The sequence below is a fragment of the Vulpes vulpes genome, chromosome 12 (assembly GCF_048418805.1).
Source record: "Vulpes vulpes isolate BD-2025 chromosome 12, VulVul3, whole genome shotgun sequence".
NCBI lineage: Eukaryota > Metazoa > Chordata > Mammalia > Carnivora > Canidae > Vulpes > Vulpes vulpes.
This window is the reverse complement of record NC_132791.1, coordinates 130,386,259-130,402,397: the sequence shown is the minus strand read 5'-3', so window position 1 is coordinate 130,402,397 and position 16,139 is coordinate 130,386,259. Positions and strand designations below refer to the sequence as shown.

At 44.4% G+C, this 16,139-nt stretch overlaps 1 protein-coding gene across 1 annotated transcript; it reads left to right on the top strand.

Annotated features, from left to right (window-relative positions):
• Positions 1-14,969: 14,969 nt before the first annotated feature.
• Positions 14,970-16,139, top strand: LOC112925869 (SKA complex subunit 1-like). Its single transcript, XM_072732049.1, has one exon. The coding sequence runs from the start codon at positions 14,985-14,987 to the stop codon at positions 15,750-15,752; it is 768 nt and encodes a 255-aa protein (XP_072588150.1). The 5' UTR covers positions 14,970-14,984; the 3' UTR covers positions 15,753-16,139.

Below are 16,139 nucleotides of genomic sequence, written 5' to 3'. Positions count from 1 at the left end.
TCTTCTTCCCCCAGAAGGCTATCACGTCCATTTAGGTGCCTTGTCAACTATTGAGCACTTACAACACAATGGCCAATGTCCTGCCAGAGTTCACAGTCTAGTGGCTGACAGAGTGTGATGGACACTACGATGCGATCATGGAAAAGCAGGGCTCTATCTGAGAATCTAACACATGTCCCATCACATTGAAGGCACTCAATTTACATGTGTGGGTTTTTTGGGTAGACAGAGGCAGAGCCAACCTCTGTTACTCTTCTCGCTCAGCAATTCTGTTCTGTCCATTCTGTATTTCCCACACGTCTGTGTCTTAGACTGAAGGTCACCCGAACATGAAGCAGAGACTAGAACCATTATCCATTCAAGTAATCGATATCCAAAAATTTATCGAACACATGTCATACACCAGGCATGATGCTAGGTGCTGGAAAATAGCAAATAATACAGATTTACCTGCCCCATGAAATGATAGATCCCATTGAGGGAAGTAAGAGTGGCAGATGATGCATCTGTTATGACTGTACAGGAGATACAGAGATAGAGATTCCATGTTTTATCACTGAAACTTGCTTATATCCCACAGTAAGTTTTTATTCATCAAAAGAAAAAGAGGTGATAAGGGAATGGTCATCTGGTTAGATGTGCACAGGTCTAGCCACGTACAAGCCGGTCTGTTGATGTCAGTATTTGCACGAGGAAGGAATCAGAATTTGCGGGACTTTGGGATCGTGAGGGAGCAGCAAGCATGACAAGGCAGCGGGACGATGTAAGGAAAGTGTGAGTTGGTCTGTGGCCATTTCCCTGTTCCTGCCAATTTCCTGTCGCCTTCCATTCTGGCAGATGGGCAGCATGTCATGCATGGTGATTATGAGTTCCCAGTGAAAGCTGATTCCCTGGGTTTCCTCCCTCTCCTGCACCTCTGCTTCCTCTCCCTGTGCTTGGAAGCCTCGGCTTTTCTCAGGCCTTCTTCCCTCTGCTTCTTGTTTTTCCTTCTTGTTTCTTCCCTCAGAGTACCAGTAATCCAAAAAGATTACTGGGTATTGATTTTGTATTCAGTGCTCTGTAGGATTCTCACATTAAGGCAACAGCATAAGCAAAAATACAACAAGCCAGAAACAAGTTAAGGGGAAGATCCAGCAGGAACAATGGACTCCTACACAGGTGGAGTTTTCTCCCCAAACAAGGAAGTCAGATTAGAGAGAGTTCCTCCTGGACTACTAAGGAATGACTTCACAAAAAAGGAGTAGGGAGCTGTGTCTGAATCCAAAGGATTTGGCGGGAGAGGGGGGAGGTGAGGGTGATGGAGGTGGGGGAGCTGGGGGGTGGTTAGTTTCCCATATGTGACCTGGACAGGATTATGTTGTACCTTGAGGATGGGAGGAAGACAAGCCCCAGGGGCCAAGGCCAAGGTGCTGGGCTCTTCCACTGCTGTTAGTGCCAGGCTGTAGGTCAGCTCCTGCTCTCATCCTCGGCTCTTCTCTGGAGGAGGCTGCAGGGACCCGGTCAGTGAAAGCCACCTGCCCCCTACCCCCCCCCCCCCCCCCCAGCAGCATCCTCACTTCTGTGAGCCTTCCCATGGAGCTGGCTGCAAGTCCCCGGCAGCACTAGCTGCCCTGGACCACGAGCACATTCTGTAGCAAGACTCATGGCTAATCATAGCGACAAAAGATAAAAGAGCCATTATGGGGAAGTACAAAAAGATCTGATATAAAGGTCTTGTCATCTTGATCCCTGCTGGGTATTTCCTGCCTCCTATCTCGAAGGAGAGGAAGAGGGCTCATGCTCCACTAGCTCAACAGGAGTTAGAGCCATTGAGTGAACTCAGCCCCACAAGGAAGCCCTGGAAGTGAGTGCTCCATAGTGTGATGCGGAACATCAGGGTAGTTGTTCAGGATAAGTAGTCAAGGAAGTCTTCTCTAAGGAGGTAATGGGGACACTTACAGTCTTGAGTCCTTAAAAGGAGCCATGTGAAAAAACCAGAGGTAGTACATTTCAACCAAGCTTGGTGTGTTGAGGCACAAGAAAGGAAGCCACTGTGGCCAAAGCCCAGTGAACCGGGGCAGATGGAAAGCCATTGGAGAACTGACAAAGCGACACATTACGATTTATATTTTTAGGAAAGGTTACACAGGCTGCTCATGAGGAGCAAGAGTAGAAACGGGGAGTCTGGTCAGGAGCCTGTTATGTATGTAATGACAATGGAAGCAGCAAATGGGTTTGGGGTGTGGATTCAACTGGATGTGGTACTTGAGGGAAAGAGATATTAAGGCTGAGCCCTCAGTTTGTGGCTTCAGTAAGTGGGTGGGCAGTAGCTCCACACCCGGTGGCCCAGAATATTCACACATACTTTCTGAACTCTATCTCACTGTCCCTCTGTCATTTCTGAGCCCTTCAGAGCAGCCTCCCTCCAGAAGGCACACAGAGAGCCCCCCCGGTGGAACCAAAGATTTCCATGATCCTGTGTTGGTGTCTTCCTGGGTCAAGGAGGTCACTGAGTGGCTCTGTGTGTTACTGAAGTGCCCTCTCACCTACAAGTCGTGCACTGTGGCTATTACCTGACTGGACAGAGAGGAAAATAAGAAATATAGTTGAAGAGATGAAACTGGTTTTTTGGAGGATCCTTGGAGTGTTGGGGAAATAAAATTGAAAGAGTGCAACAAAAGACCCTCTATATCAACATGATTTCAATATTGGGCAAGTATTATCAGTGATAATAACATGGATGTGAGCTAAAGTGACTACAAAATTTGGAGAGAATGTCACACAAATTATTCAGAAAGTAGAAGAGAGGAAAATGAAAACTTCTCTGTGTGGAAGACAAGAGAGTGTACCTTGTGATGGCCTCATTATACCCACGAGAGATGGACCTCTGAGCTGACTCCAGAGGAAGTTTTTAGTTTCAAGGGTCAGAAGGCCCAAGGCTTTGCTTGGTAAGATCAAAGGGTTAAACCATTTGTATCAAGTCTGCTGTGTCCTCAAGGTGGACACTCTGAAGAGCAGAGGACACATATGCAGGAACCTTCTTCCTCAAAGAAAACTCATCATCTTACCCTTATAGTTTGCCAAGTAATTTTTTCCAAAGACCTTTCTGTAGTCCACCTCAAATAAATAATGTGTGAGAATTCCATCGTGTAATGAGAATAAAGTCAGGATAATACATTACAGGCATTTGTGATTTTTCCCAGTCCCTCCCATATTCCCCCGAGTCCTAACTCCTGTGTCTCTTGCCAAGAGGGTGGCTGAGTGTGCCACCGCCATGCCCGGGCTCTCATAACACATGATCAGTGGCCCAGAAGAGTGAGGGTCACCCGGAAGAGCAAGAACGCATACCAAGACTCAAAGGGCTGTCTTTAATGGCTAGAAGGAAGAAGCAATAGAAATCAAAGGAATAGGAAAGAAAAGTGAGACCAAAAACCACAAAGGATGGAGTTCAGAGAGAATTTTTGGCGATAATTTTGGGACTGGGCTTTGAGTCCCCTGTAGCCTTGAGACTTGGAGAGAGGGCGCTGGGGCCTGGGGGGAGAAGTGTTATTATGGGTTATGTGTTGAATTCCATTCAGTATTCTTCAAGTTAGGCAAACAAAAGATTCACATGACATTTGAAGATTTATTCATTTTAGAGAGAGAGAGAGTGAGCAAGCAGGAGGAGGGGCAGAGGGAGAGGGAGAACCTCAAGTATACTCTCTGCTAAGTTTGCAGCTGGATGCAGGGCTTGATGCAGGGCTCACTCTCAGGACTCTGAGGTCATAACCTGAGTTGAGATAAGAAGTCAGATGCCCAATTGACTAAGCGACTCAGGTGCCCCTCAAATGATATTTAAATGGCCTTTGATGGCTGAACTAATTTTTGAATGTGGAGTGGGAAGCCCTGTAGGGCCTGGGTTGGCCCTTACTGAAGTTACCCCTTACTGAAGACTCAGAGGAATGTTGACCTTGAGGGTGATATGAAATCAGCGAAAATCATCCAAAACTTCTTTGCTGAGCATCAACTGTAGTTGTAGCATGGAGGAAGGAACAAAATAGTATAAGATATGGCCAAGCTTCTGAGGCTCTTATATTTGGATAAATGAAAGTTTTCTATAAACAGTTAAGTAATAACATACCACCAAAAGGGATGCCAAAAGACTAGGAGGGCTGCTGAGTTGGTAGGAGGAACCGCTAGTGGTATATTGGGCCCTTTCCTAGAACTGAGTATCTATTTTTCCTTAATCTATTTTTTAAGCTTGCCTCCCCCATATTGCAATAATTCTCTTAAACTTTAAGAGTTTGCAATTCCAACTATATATATCAAACAAAACCACCATTTTTAGGGAAAAAATGGGGGGAAAAGTACTCAGGCTTTAGTAGTAATTTTTCTGATAGATGGTTCTGTATGTAATCTTTTTTCCCCACTTTTGTGAATTTGCCATTTTTTCTAAAACGAACACTTATTGCATTTAAATTAATATTTTAAGCCCTTATTTTAGAACTGTAAATGTAATAATGATCAAATATGTGCCTATGACTACAATTAGGTACTAGGCAAGAGACAAGCATGATTTAATCTTCTCTTAGAGCTTAGACCTGAGGAAGAAGAGACTAAAAATTCTATATGGGGAACAAAATCTAGAGCTTATTCAAATTCTTTCCCCAAATATACCAAGAAGTCTCTTTCCTTTTTTTTTTTATTTGAAAAAAAATTTTTTTAAGGAGTCTCTTTCCAATGGTCCAGTCTTTGTGCAGACATCACTGCCATTTGCCTAATCATCTGACTTACATCTCAGCAGTGTTAACCTTGGAAAGAGGATTGTATTGGGACTCAAGATATTTGTTTCTGGAATCAGCTCTACAGTTGACTTTCTGTCAAATATGGTCAAGTTATTTAACCAGTTTTACCCTTGATTTCTTCACCTTAAAAATAAGGGATTTACATGCATTGCTGGTGGGTTTGTAAAATGGTACCAATGGTGGGAAACAGGTTGGCAGTTCCTCAAAAAGTTAAATATAGAATTATTCTATAATCCAACAATTTTACTGTTAGGTATAGACTGAAGGAATAAAAAATGGACTCAGATATTTTTTTTAAAAAATTTATTTATTTATTTATTTATTTATTTATTTATTTATTTATTTATTTATGACAGACATAGAGAGAGAGAGAGAGAGGCAGAGACACAGGAGGAGGGAGAAGCAGGCTCCATGCAGGGAGCCTGACGCACGACTTGATCCCGGGACTCCAGAATCGCGCCCTGGGCCAAAGGCAGGCGCTAAACCGCTGAGCCACCCAGGGATTCCCCATGGACTCAGATATTTTTAAGCCAATATTCATAGCATTTTTGACAGCATTGAAAAGTGGAAACAACCCATCAACAGAGGAACAGATAAACCAAACATGGTAGACACATAGAAAATGTTCTAAGCTCAATTTCCTACACCAACAAGCAGTGCTCAGACACCAGCGGGGTGTCCAATTTAACTCACTTCTGATATTGTCTATGGGGAGAGAACATCAGACTGCACAAGTAAGGGGCTCAGTCCCAGCTTCCCAACAAACACACACTTAAGAGGCCAGCTGCCAGTCAGCTTAGCTGTGCCTTGGACCTACTGGCTGTGAACCAGAGGTTCCCGCGGCCTGTCCTTGGGTTGGATTAATTTGCTAGACTGGCTCACTAAACTCAGGAAACCCTTTTACTCACTGAATTATTGGCTTATTATAAAAGGACAGAACTCAGGATCAGTGGGAATGGTGGGGGAGGGCACGGAGCTATACCATCTCGGGACATGGCTATCGCCCTGATCCCCACAGTGTCACCCTGGATGCTCTATGAACCTGTCCTCTTTGGTTATTGATGGATACTTCATACTTCATTACGTAGGCATGGTTGATGTAACCATTGGCCGCAGGTGGGCATTTTTACCTACAGGTCCTACAGACCCTCTCTCCCTGACATCAGGGGGTGGGACTGCAATTTCCAACCCCAAATCTCCTGGTTGGTTGCCCTGGCAACTAGTTCTCATCCTCAGGTGACCAAGGGGCTTACCCAAAAGCCACTCACTAACATAACAAAAGACACCTTGACTGTTCTGACAGTTCGGGAAATTCTGAGGGTTTAGAAGCTCTCATGCCTGAAAGGGAAATGAAGACCAAATATATGTTTGTTTCTTACTATAACCACAATACTGGGGCACCTGGCTGGCTCAATTGGTGGAGCGTGTGACTCTCAATCTTGGGGTCATGAGTTCAAGCTCCACATTGAGTGTGGAGCCCACCTAAAAACAAAAAAATCACGATAGACGGTATACAGTGGAGTATGCTTCAGCCAGCAAAGGGAATGAAGCTCTGATGCATGGTACCATGTGGATGGACTCTGGAAACATCATGTGAAGTGAAATAAGCCAGATGCAAAAGGCAAATAGGTGACTGCAGACAGTTGAGGTGCCTTGAACAGGCTGGAGGTTACAAGGTGGTGGGGGTATAAGGAGTACAGAGTTTCTGTTGGGGTATTAAAAATTTTTGGAAATAGCTGGTAGTGATGGTTGTACAACCCTGTGAATGTAATTAATGCCACTGCATTGTACACATAAAATTGTTTTATCTTATATTTGACTACAATGAAAAATGAGAGATTTTTTAAAAAGATTTTATTTATTTATTCATGAGAGACACAGAGAGAGGCAGACACAGGCAGAGGGAGAAGCAGGCTCCTTGCAGGGAAGCCATTGTGGGACTCAATCCCAGGATCCCAGGATCATGACCTGAGCTGAAGGCAGATGCTCAACCACTGAGCCACATGGGTGCTTCCCAAAATGATTTTTAATGAGAGATTAGATTAATTAAAGATTTTTAATGAGATATTTATTTTTTAAATTTTGTGTGTGTGTGTGTGTGTGTGTGTGTGTGTGTGTGTGAGAGAGAGAGAGAGAGAGAGAGAGAGAGAGAGAGAGATCATAAGCAGGGGAGGGGCAGCAGGAGAGGGAGAAGCAGACTCACACTACCTGTGGCTCAATCCCAGGACCCCGGGGTTGTGACCTGAGCTGAAGTAAAAAACTTAACACACTGAGCCAGGTGCCCCCAATGAGATATTTCTTTTTTTTTTTTTTCCAATGAGATATTTTTAAACCATCTCTGAACTCTGATGTCCTAGAGTTCCATGGCCAAAGGCTGATGAAAGAAGAGTGGACTGATGTGGGGTCATTAAGATGTGTTGGAATGAGTCCCCTGAAACTCCGTGAGGACAGTGGAACCCAAATATGGCAAGTGGGAAATCCAGCTGGTCAAATCCTGTGGGAGACAGGTCTTGTTTGGCCTTTGCAATTTACCAGCATAGCACTTACTATTTTAAATAATTAGTTGTTAAAATGTAAAAGCTGGGGGTATTGCAACGAAAAATTCTGATGTCTGCTTTCTCTAGAAATGCTAGGAGATCCAGGATAACCCGTCTGTCCTGTCAGTCAGGCTGGAGGCGGGAAGAGCTCTTAGCTAGCTGTGGGCAGCACACCTCCCAACGTCCCAGGGCGCTCACCTGCTCACCTGCTCATTCTAACTGGCTGCACCAATCTTCTCACCTGGTTACTTCCCTGTCCAGTGGCACATGAATGTGCAACTCCTAGAGCATCAATCAGCCATCAGGTGAATTGTTTTGAGAGCCCTATGCTTGGGGTGTCAATTTTTTAAAAGCAAAGTGTCAGAGACATTTATTTTTCTTTTAGTTCCTTTCTTATCACATCTACAACATGGAAGTGACTGTTCTGGGCAACCACACAGGATTTCAGGTTTCTGTAACTGACACAAATATATGTGAATAATTTTGTGAGCATAGAGTTCTAAAGAATACTTAAAATAAAGAGATTATTCATGCATGCAGTCTCTGAAGTTTGATGACTGCTTCCGCAAATACTCAAACATTTTATAACAACTTTTAAAAGCCTCTACTTTTGTTGGGCTTATTTTCTATTTGAAAAAAGCCATAAGTTTTACATAAAGGCTGGAAGGAAACTTAAACAATACACAGAGGTGCGTAAAAAGTCCCTTCCTGTTTTACCTCCCTAGGGGAAACCACAGGTGTGGGGGGTTTTCTTCTCAGACCTGTTTTTTTAAAAATATTTTATTTTATTTTTTTGAAGATTTTATTTATTTATTCATGACAGACAGAGAGAGAGAGAGAGGGGGGCAGAGAGAGAAGCAGGCTCCATGCAGGGAGCCTGACGTGGGACTCGATCCTGGGTCTCCAGGATCACACCTCGGGCCGAAGGTGGCGCTAAACCGCTGGGCCACTGGGGCTGCCCCTCAGACCTGTTTTTGTTTATATGTTTGTTTTTGTCTTTGCACACGTAGTTATGTAGAAATTTGCATGTGCATTTATATGAATGTGGAAACCTAGAACATATGTCTTTTTTTTCCACAGAAAAAAGGAATTATACCCTAGTTACTGTTTTGCAACTTGCTTTTTAAATTTGACAATATATTGTGGGTTATTTTTCCATATCCACAGAAAGAGATATACTTCATCTGTGTGATGACTATGAAGCATCAGAGCATAGATGTGTTGTTTATGTAAACATACTTATTTTGACAGAGATGTAGGTCATCTCTGATTTCTACTAATAAAAATTCATGGCACTGTGAGCATCCTTCAGCCAAAATCTGGCAACATGGAAAAAGTAATTTTGAGGAGCATATTCTTAGAAATGTGAGTACTTAGGGCATATATGTTTCAAAAATTCTGATCAGTATTGTAAAATGCATTTTAAAATGTATGTTCCTGCTCTTGCCAACACTGAACATGACCCGTTTGTCTTTTGCTAGGGTGATAAATGAATGATGGAGGCTCATTTTGCTCAATTTGCATTTTCCTTCCTATTAAGGGAGATGGCACAGCTTTGGTTATTTTCTTGGGCATTTGTATTTCCTGTTCTGGGAATTATTTGTTTATATTTTTGGTTGCTTAATTCTCATGCGAGCTATGTACATGAATCTATATACTCAGAGTTGTTTCAACGCCCAGCCCCTGGCCTGGAGAGCATGCTGGCTCCTGCTCCTTGCCAGTCTGTCTCCTTCCTCCTGTTGTGGCTTGTACATGTCTGAGTCAGCCGTGGACAAGTGACTTCTGCTCTTTTCCCAGAGCAACTAGCTGGGCGTAGTGCATAATGTCAGAGGAAAGAAAAGAAACAACTTTGGTTTCTCACTGGCCTTTAGAAGATGATAATCGAAGCCTGTGAAATGTGCAAGGAAGCAAGTACAACAAAAATCATGAAAACCACTTGCCTCTGATCAGTGCTTTGCAGCTGACATTCTTTGATAAATAAGACATGTAAATAAATAATGGAAATATTGGGTAAAAAATGTAAGTACAATATATTGTAATAGGGATTTGGGGGAAATAGAAATATGTTGGGGTTGAGGGGACTGGCACATGGGACAGGGAGGATCCCCAGGAGGACAGTGGAGATGGGAAGAATTTTTGTGGTGGGAGAAAACCCTGTCAACAGAACAAAAGGGAGAGGCTCTGTGTGGGAAAGATCACTTCCCTTGGAATTGGGCATGGCCTTTGGGATGTTGGAGACATGGTTGCAGCAGGAAGAATCCCATATCAGCTGGCTTTCCCTCGAGCATTGAACTGCTGCTAACTCAGTCTTGAGGTTGCATTAAAATTGTTTCATCAGCCACGTCTCATGGCTGGTTCATGTGAGGCTCGTGTGAGTTGAGGTGACCTTCTGTGCTTCTGCAGGAACCTTGCCTGTGAGCGCAGGAGGTAGAGGCCACATCGGAGCCTCTGTCTGTGACCTTCAGTCCCAGCATGTCCACGAACTTACCAAGTCTTCATTCATCCCTATGACCTTCTGAAGCAGGATTGCCCACCCCAGGCATCAGGACCGGGCGGCGTGCTCGGGAGGCTGAGATGAGCACATCCAGTTCCCAGCCCAAGCTCAGCTGCCGGCAGCGTCCCCGTGTTGGCGGTGCGTCCCGACCTAAGTCAGCTGCGGGGCCTGCAGGTCTTTGCTCTGCACTGAGCTGCCCGTGCTGGGGGCGGGGATGGGGAGCTGGGAGCCACTGATGGGCCAGCCAGGCCTGGGGCAGCTCCCAAGGAGGTGGTGCTCCTCATTCCCACTGGGGGCAGCCTTCCTGGTCATCACACACATTTCTCTGTATCTGTTCACAGATAGTGAGTGCGCTTCAGAAGAAAAGGGAAGTTTCACTGAAGCCTAAAATACTGATTTCTTGTTAATTAGATGGCTTATGTGACTGTCCAGCATATGAGAAACGTGGTGTGGCTCTGACAGAGGCATTATAGTCTAACATAAACACCAGCTACTTCTTTGAAGGTAATTTTGTTCCAATTGTTTGGTTCTGTATTGTCCTGTTGTTTTTTTTAATACATTTATTTTTTATTGGTGTTCAATTTGCCAACAAATAGAACAACACCCAGTGCTCATCCCGTCAAGTGCCCACCTCAGTGCCTGCCACCCAGTCACCCCCACCCCCCACCCACCTCCCTTTATACCACCCCTAGTTCGTTTCCCGGAGTTAGGAGTCTTTCATGTTCCATCTCCCTTTCTGATATTTCCCACTTATTTTTTCTCCTTTCCCCTTTATTCCCTTTCACTATTTTTTATATTCCCCAAATGAATGAGACCATATAATGTTGTCTTGTTTTAATGCTTGTTATAAATCATAAATGTAACCATAATAAACTAATAAAATTTTCAACTCGCTGAATGTCTATGTTAACAAAATTTGTATTTTCCCCACATCAGATAAATCTGATACTTTATAAAACACCAGGGAAACCAGGCGGCTTCAAGGTTAAGGAAGTCGCCGTGGATGACTCCGTGTAACAGTCGGGAGGTCAGCCTCCTGGTGGCCCTGGAGCCCTGGTGGCCCGATTGTCCCCTTAGGTGACATTAGGAGGATTGATGTGATGATGGCAGCGTGGAACCACCCCTGTGAATTCAGGGTACGTGCATGTGTGCTGACCCCAGAGACTCAAGGCTGCCACCCACCAAGTTAGACACACTCATGGTGCCACCTGCCACCTCTTGTCTGTCTGTCCTTCCTTCCTGTGCCAGCGTAAGGGAGGCCCCAGAACGTCCACTTCTTCAATGAGGACAGGAGGACAACATGGGTACCTTTGTCACCGTGTCGTAGGAGAGGAGAAATGAGGGAGTGCACTGAAGGCCCCACAGTTGTGCCCAGCCCAGCGGGTGTCCACCATTAATTCTCTCTCTCTGAAGCACTAACGTCCAGCTTCTCTGAGGTCCCCCTGAGTGTGAGCAGGCTCTCTAAGATTTTTCCAGCCGGAGGAAGCACAAGCCTCCAGGATTATGCAAAAAACTTACTGATTAGGGGTGCCTGGGGGCTCCGTCCAACCACATCTGTCTTGGGTTCAGATCATGTTCTCAGGGTCGTGAGATGGAGTTCTGCGTCGTCTATCTCCCTGCTCAATGAAGTGTCTGCTTCTCCCTGCCCTCCCACTACTCATGTGTTCTCTCTCTTTTTCTTTCTTTCTTTCTTTCTTTCTTTCTTTCTTTCTTTCTTTCGTATATTTTTTTTATTGGAGTTCAATTTACCAATCTCTTTTTCAAATAAATAAATAAAATCCTTTTTAAAAAGTTACTAATTTCTAAATGCTGTCACTGACATGTGCCGGGTAGCAATAACAATTTCAATCATTTAATCAGAATTACGATTTTAATGAAATAAACACAGTCTAGCACTTATTATGTGGCCACATTACAAGAACTTTACACAGATGCCCCTTCAGTCCCCGAGGAGGAGAGTGCTGGTACCATCACCCCATTTTTCCTCGAGGAAGCAGCACTGTTCACACAGCTAAGCGGCAGTGAATGTTTGAAGCCAGGACATTTGGATCCAGAATTCATGCTCTTAGCTGCTTTGCTTTACTGATCATTTTATAAAAATTGCATATAATCTTGAGCACCTATTCGCTTTAAAGGTTAGATAGTCTTGAGTCTGGGAAACCCTGGACAAATTAGTGAGGAGCTGTGAGAAGAAAGACCAACGGGGCTAAGATGTGACCATATTCTGTGATACTAAAGACAGAATGCAAGCAAGGGGGCTGTTTTCAAAATGAAATCAGTGGATGGAGCTCCATGAGAAAAGCCGGGCAGACCTGCTGGTCAGTGGTGTAGGGCCAGCGACCTTGGGGAACCATCACAGCGAGATGCATGCACACGCCTGATCAAGGATAGAAGGACATTTAGAAAACAAGATTTGGACAAATGGATGAAGTTATGAAGTTTCAAAGATGAACAAGTAAGTGAGAGTAAAAGTATGGAAAGGTCATAGAGCTGACTATTGCCGTGAGGATGTTGGCTGCACCACACTCTGGTTTTCAAGTGATAGGCTCACGGCCCCAGATGATGACATCTTGGTGGGTTGACTATTTGGAGCTGAAGGGGCATGAGCAAGTGGTGGCAGTGGGAGGGATGCCTGTCATCCTGGCGTCTTCTTGGATTTCTCCCTTGTCCTTCCCTCCTGGAAGCACCCATCTTCACTCCTGGCCTTGAACCCCTAGCCACTGGCAGTCCCTCGGTGGCCAGCAGCCCCTGAATGCAGGCAGCTTCCTAGTTGACCACTGCAGGCCCTACCCCCCCCCCCCCATCCTCACCCTGGTCACCATGCTTTGGGGGAAAGGTGAGTGAGGCAGCTCATCTAGGAGGGACAGGGCACCCAGGACCTGAGGACAGATGCTTCTGCCTCCACGGGGCAAGATAGGTGAGCGCTTCCAACACGCCATCCATCCTGCTGGGAGCCTTGGTGGTGTTGTGTTTAGGCTCTTGATTTATGCTCTCATTTGTCATTTTATTCAGTAAACACTTACTAAGGGCCTAATTTGTGAGAATTGGTTAAGTATTGAGGACACAGCAAAGAAGATAAGATGTACCCCCTGTCTTTCCAAAGGTTGTCGGGTAAGTCTAAGGACTGGCTGTTTTCCATCCCTGAAAACAAACACAGCAAACAAAGCCCAGAGAGGCTCAGGGACCAGTGCTCCCAGACCTGCAAGGTGGGGACAAGTGTATTTGTCTGTCTTCAGCACTCGCTCCTCTGCCCACTGCCACTCCCTGAAGATTTGTGTTCAGGAGGGCTTTGGGGTTCCAAGTGACAGAAAAGGAAATCCAACTATCTCATACTAAAGAAGGAATTTTGGCATTTGGACTGAAGCCAAGCACTGGGTGGGGAAGAGAAGGTGCTGGCGTCAGGGCCACCCTAGCCCCAGGGATCCCACAGGGTTGAGAGTCTCCCACGCACTCCTGCTCTCACCCTTGTTCTAGTGTCTCTGCATTTTGGATTTATTTTTTCCGTGTCAGATAGATCTTCTCCCTGTACTGGCGAGTGCAGTTACTGGCCTAACAGCTCACAACAAAGGACAGAAGGCACTTTGCTGTGACCTGTAGTTAGAACCATTCTGGGGAACACGGGTTTACTCACTGTGGGTCATGGGCACACCTCTCGGTCCATCAGTGAGGCCAGAGGTATGAGGAATTCTGACCAGTGCTGCCTGTGTCACTTACCTGCTCCTGTAGCCACGGATGATGGCTTATTATCGAAAGAAGGGGAGGCGGTAGGAATGTGGCTGCTGATGAGCATGGACAATCCAACACTCAGCAAGCACCTGCCAACGTCAGCCCAGGAACAGATTCTAGGAAGGGTCTAGCACATCACTGTAGCATCAGTTCTAACGATGCTGCATGCTAACATTCAAATGCTATGTTGATCAGGTTTGCTGTACTAGGATGGTCTCTAAAAAAATTAATCAGGAAGCCTGTCCTGTTTTATTCTTCTCTAAATAACATTTGAGATATATGTTCCTTGATGTCTAAAAGAATTTACCCATAAAAACACTGGGAAGTAGGTTTTGGAAGAGGATGCTAATATTTATTTGGAATTCTTTCCTGGTGAGGTGTCTGGCTGGCTCAGTTGGGAGAACATGCAACTCTCAATCTTGGGGTTGTAAGATCAAGCCCTACTCTGGGCACAGAGATTACTTAAAAATAAATGAAAATTTAAAAATAAAATTCTTAGAGTGCCTTGGCTAAGCATCTGATTCTTGATTTCTGCTCAGGTTATGATCTTGGTGTACTGAGATCGAGCCCTGCACTGAGGAGTCTGCTTGAGATTCTCTCTCCCTCTCCCACGCCTCAAATAAAATTTTTTAAAAATTAAAAAAAAATTCTTTCCTAGGTATTGGGTGTATTTAAATTTGCATAATTACTAGTATATGGTAGGTGCTCAAAATATGTTAGCTTCCTTTGCAACACGAAAACAGAGGAGACTATGCTGAAGATAACTGAGAAAGGGTTTAACTTTAAGATGATTACTGGGAGAGCAGTGTTGAGAAAGTATTAGAGGACCCTTTGGGATTGAGCTCCAAAAATTGGAGATGAAGAGCCAATGTGGTTTTTTTTTATTTTTTAAAAGATTTTATTTATTTATTTATTTATTTATTTATTTATTTATTTATTTAGGAGGGAGAGTGCCTGTGTGGAAGCAGGGGTGGGGAGACTGAGGGGGAGGGAGCCACATGCAGCCACATGCAGGGCTGAATCCTAGAACTCCAAGATTTCAGCCTGAGCCAAAATCAACAGTTGCATGCTTAACCTCCTGAGGCACCCAGGCACTCGGTTGGTTTTTCTTTTTTAAAGATTTTATTGATTGGGATGCATGGGTGGCTCAAGATTCAAAGATAAAACCTTTTAAGAAAAAGATCTTATTGATTTATTTGAGAGAGAGAGAGAGAGCACACAAGGGGAGGGACAAAGGGAAAGGAAAAAGCTGACTCCTTGCTGAGCAGGGAGCCCCACATGAGCTTGATCCCAGGACCCAGGATCACAACCTGAGCCCAAGGCAGACGCTTCACCGACTGAGCCACCAAAGTGCCCGTTTTCTTTTGAAGATTTAATGTTGCGGCGCCGCGTCCGGGCGGGCTCTTGGAATCTGGCCCCCGGAGTGGCGCGTCGCGATCCTCGGCTTTGCAGAGGCTTGAAGCCATGGCATCGTCAGATCTGGAACAGTTGTGCTCTTACATCAATGAGAAGATTGGCAACATCAAGAGAATGTTGTCCCTGAGAAACTGTGGTCAGGAACCTACCTTGAAGACTATGTTAGATAAAATAGGAGATGAGATCATCGTAGTAAATGAACTTCTAAATAAATTGGAATCGGAGATTCAGTATCAAGAGCAAACCAACCGTTCACTCAAGGAACTCTGTGAATCTCTTGAAGAGGATTATGAAGATGTGGAACATCTCAAGGAAAACATTCCTCCCCATTTACCTCAAATAACAGTCAGCCAGAACCTAGCTAATGTGTCAGACCTTGACCCTGAAGAACCAGTCAAAGTTGAGGAACCTGCACCCACAAAGAAGCCCCCCAAAGAACAAAGAAGTATTAAAGAAATGCCATTTATAACTTCTGATGAATTTAATGGCCTTCCAGCGCACGTGAAATCCCGCTTAACCTATTGTCAAATTAATGATGTTGTTAAAGAAATCAACAAGGCAGTAGTTAGTAAATACAAGATTCTACATCAACCAAAAAAGTCTATGAGTTCCGTGGCCAGAAATCTTTATCACAGATTTATTGACGACGAAACAAAGGATACCAAAGGTCAATATTTCATAGTGGAAGCTGATATAAAAGAGTTCACAGCTTTGAAAGCCGACAAGCGGTTTCATGTGATACTGAATATCTTACGACATTGCCGGAGGCTTTCAGAGATCCGAGGGGGCGGCCTCACCAGATACGTTATAACCTGAAGCCTTATGGTCTGGCCAACTGTAGGGTATAGAGGCCACTCCTGGAGCTGCCTTATATGTAATTTCTTTATATATGATTTCTTTGGCTTTTTTTTTATAGTTTCCTATAAAAATAAAACTTTTTAGTAAATAAAGCAGATATATTTTAAAATTCACTTATCTTTCAGCACCTATTTAACCCCTTACCAGAGGAGCCTCTGTGCTAGGTATATAATGATGAATGAAATGAAAGAGATGATAAAATAACATGTAAGTAGTTTGATAGTTGTCCTGGAAAATGGAGGGGGGGGGTTGTATTGCAAGAATTTAGGATGTTTCTCTCCGCACTTAGAGGGAGTGTCTGGCTATATGTGTTTTAGTCCTTGTTCTCCAGAGATGTAAAACCAA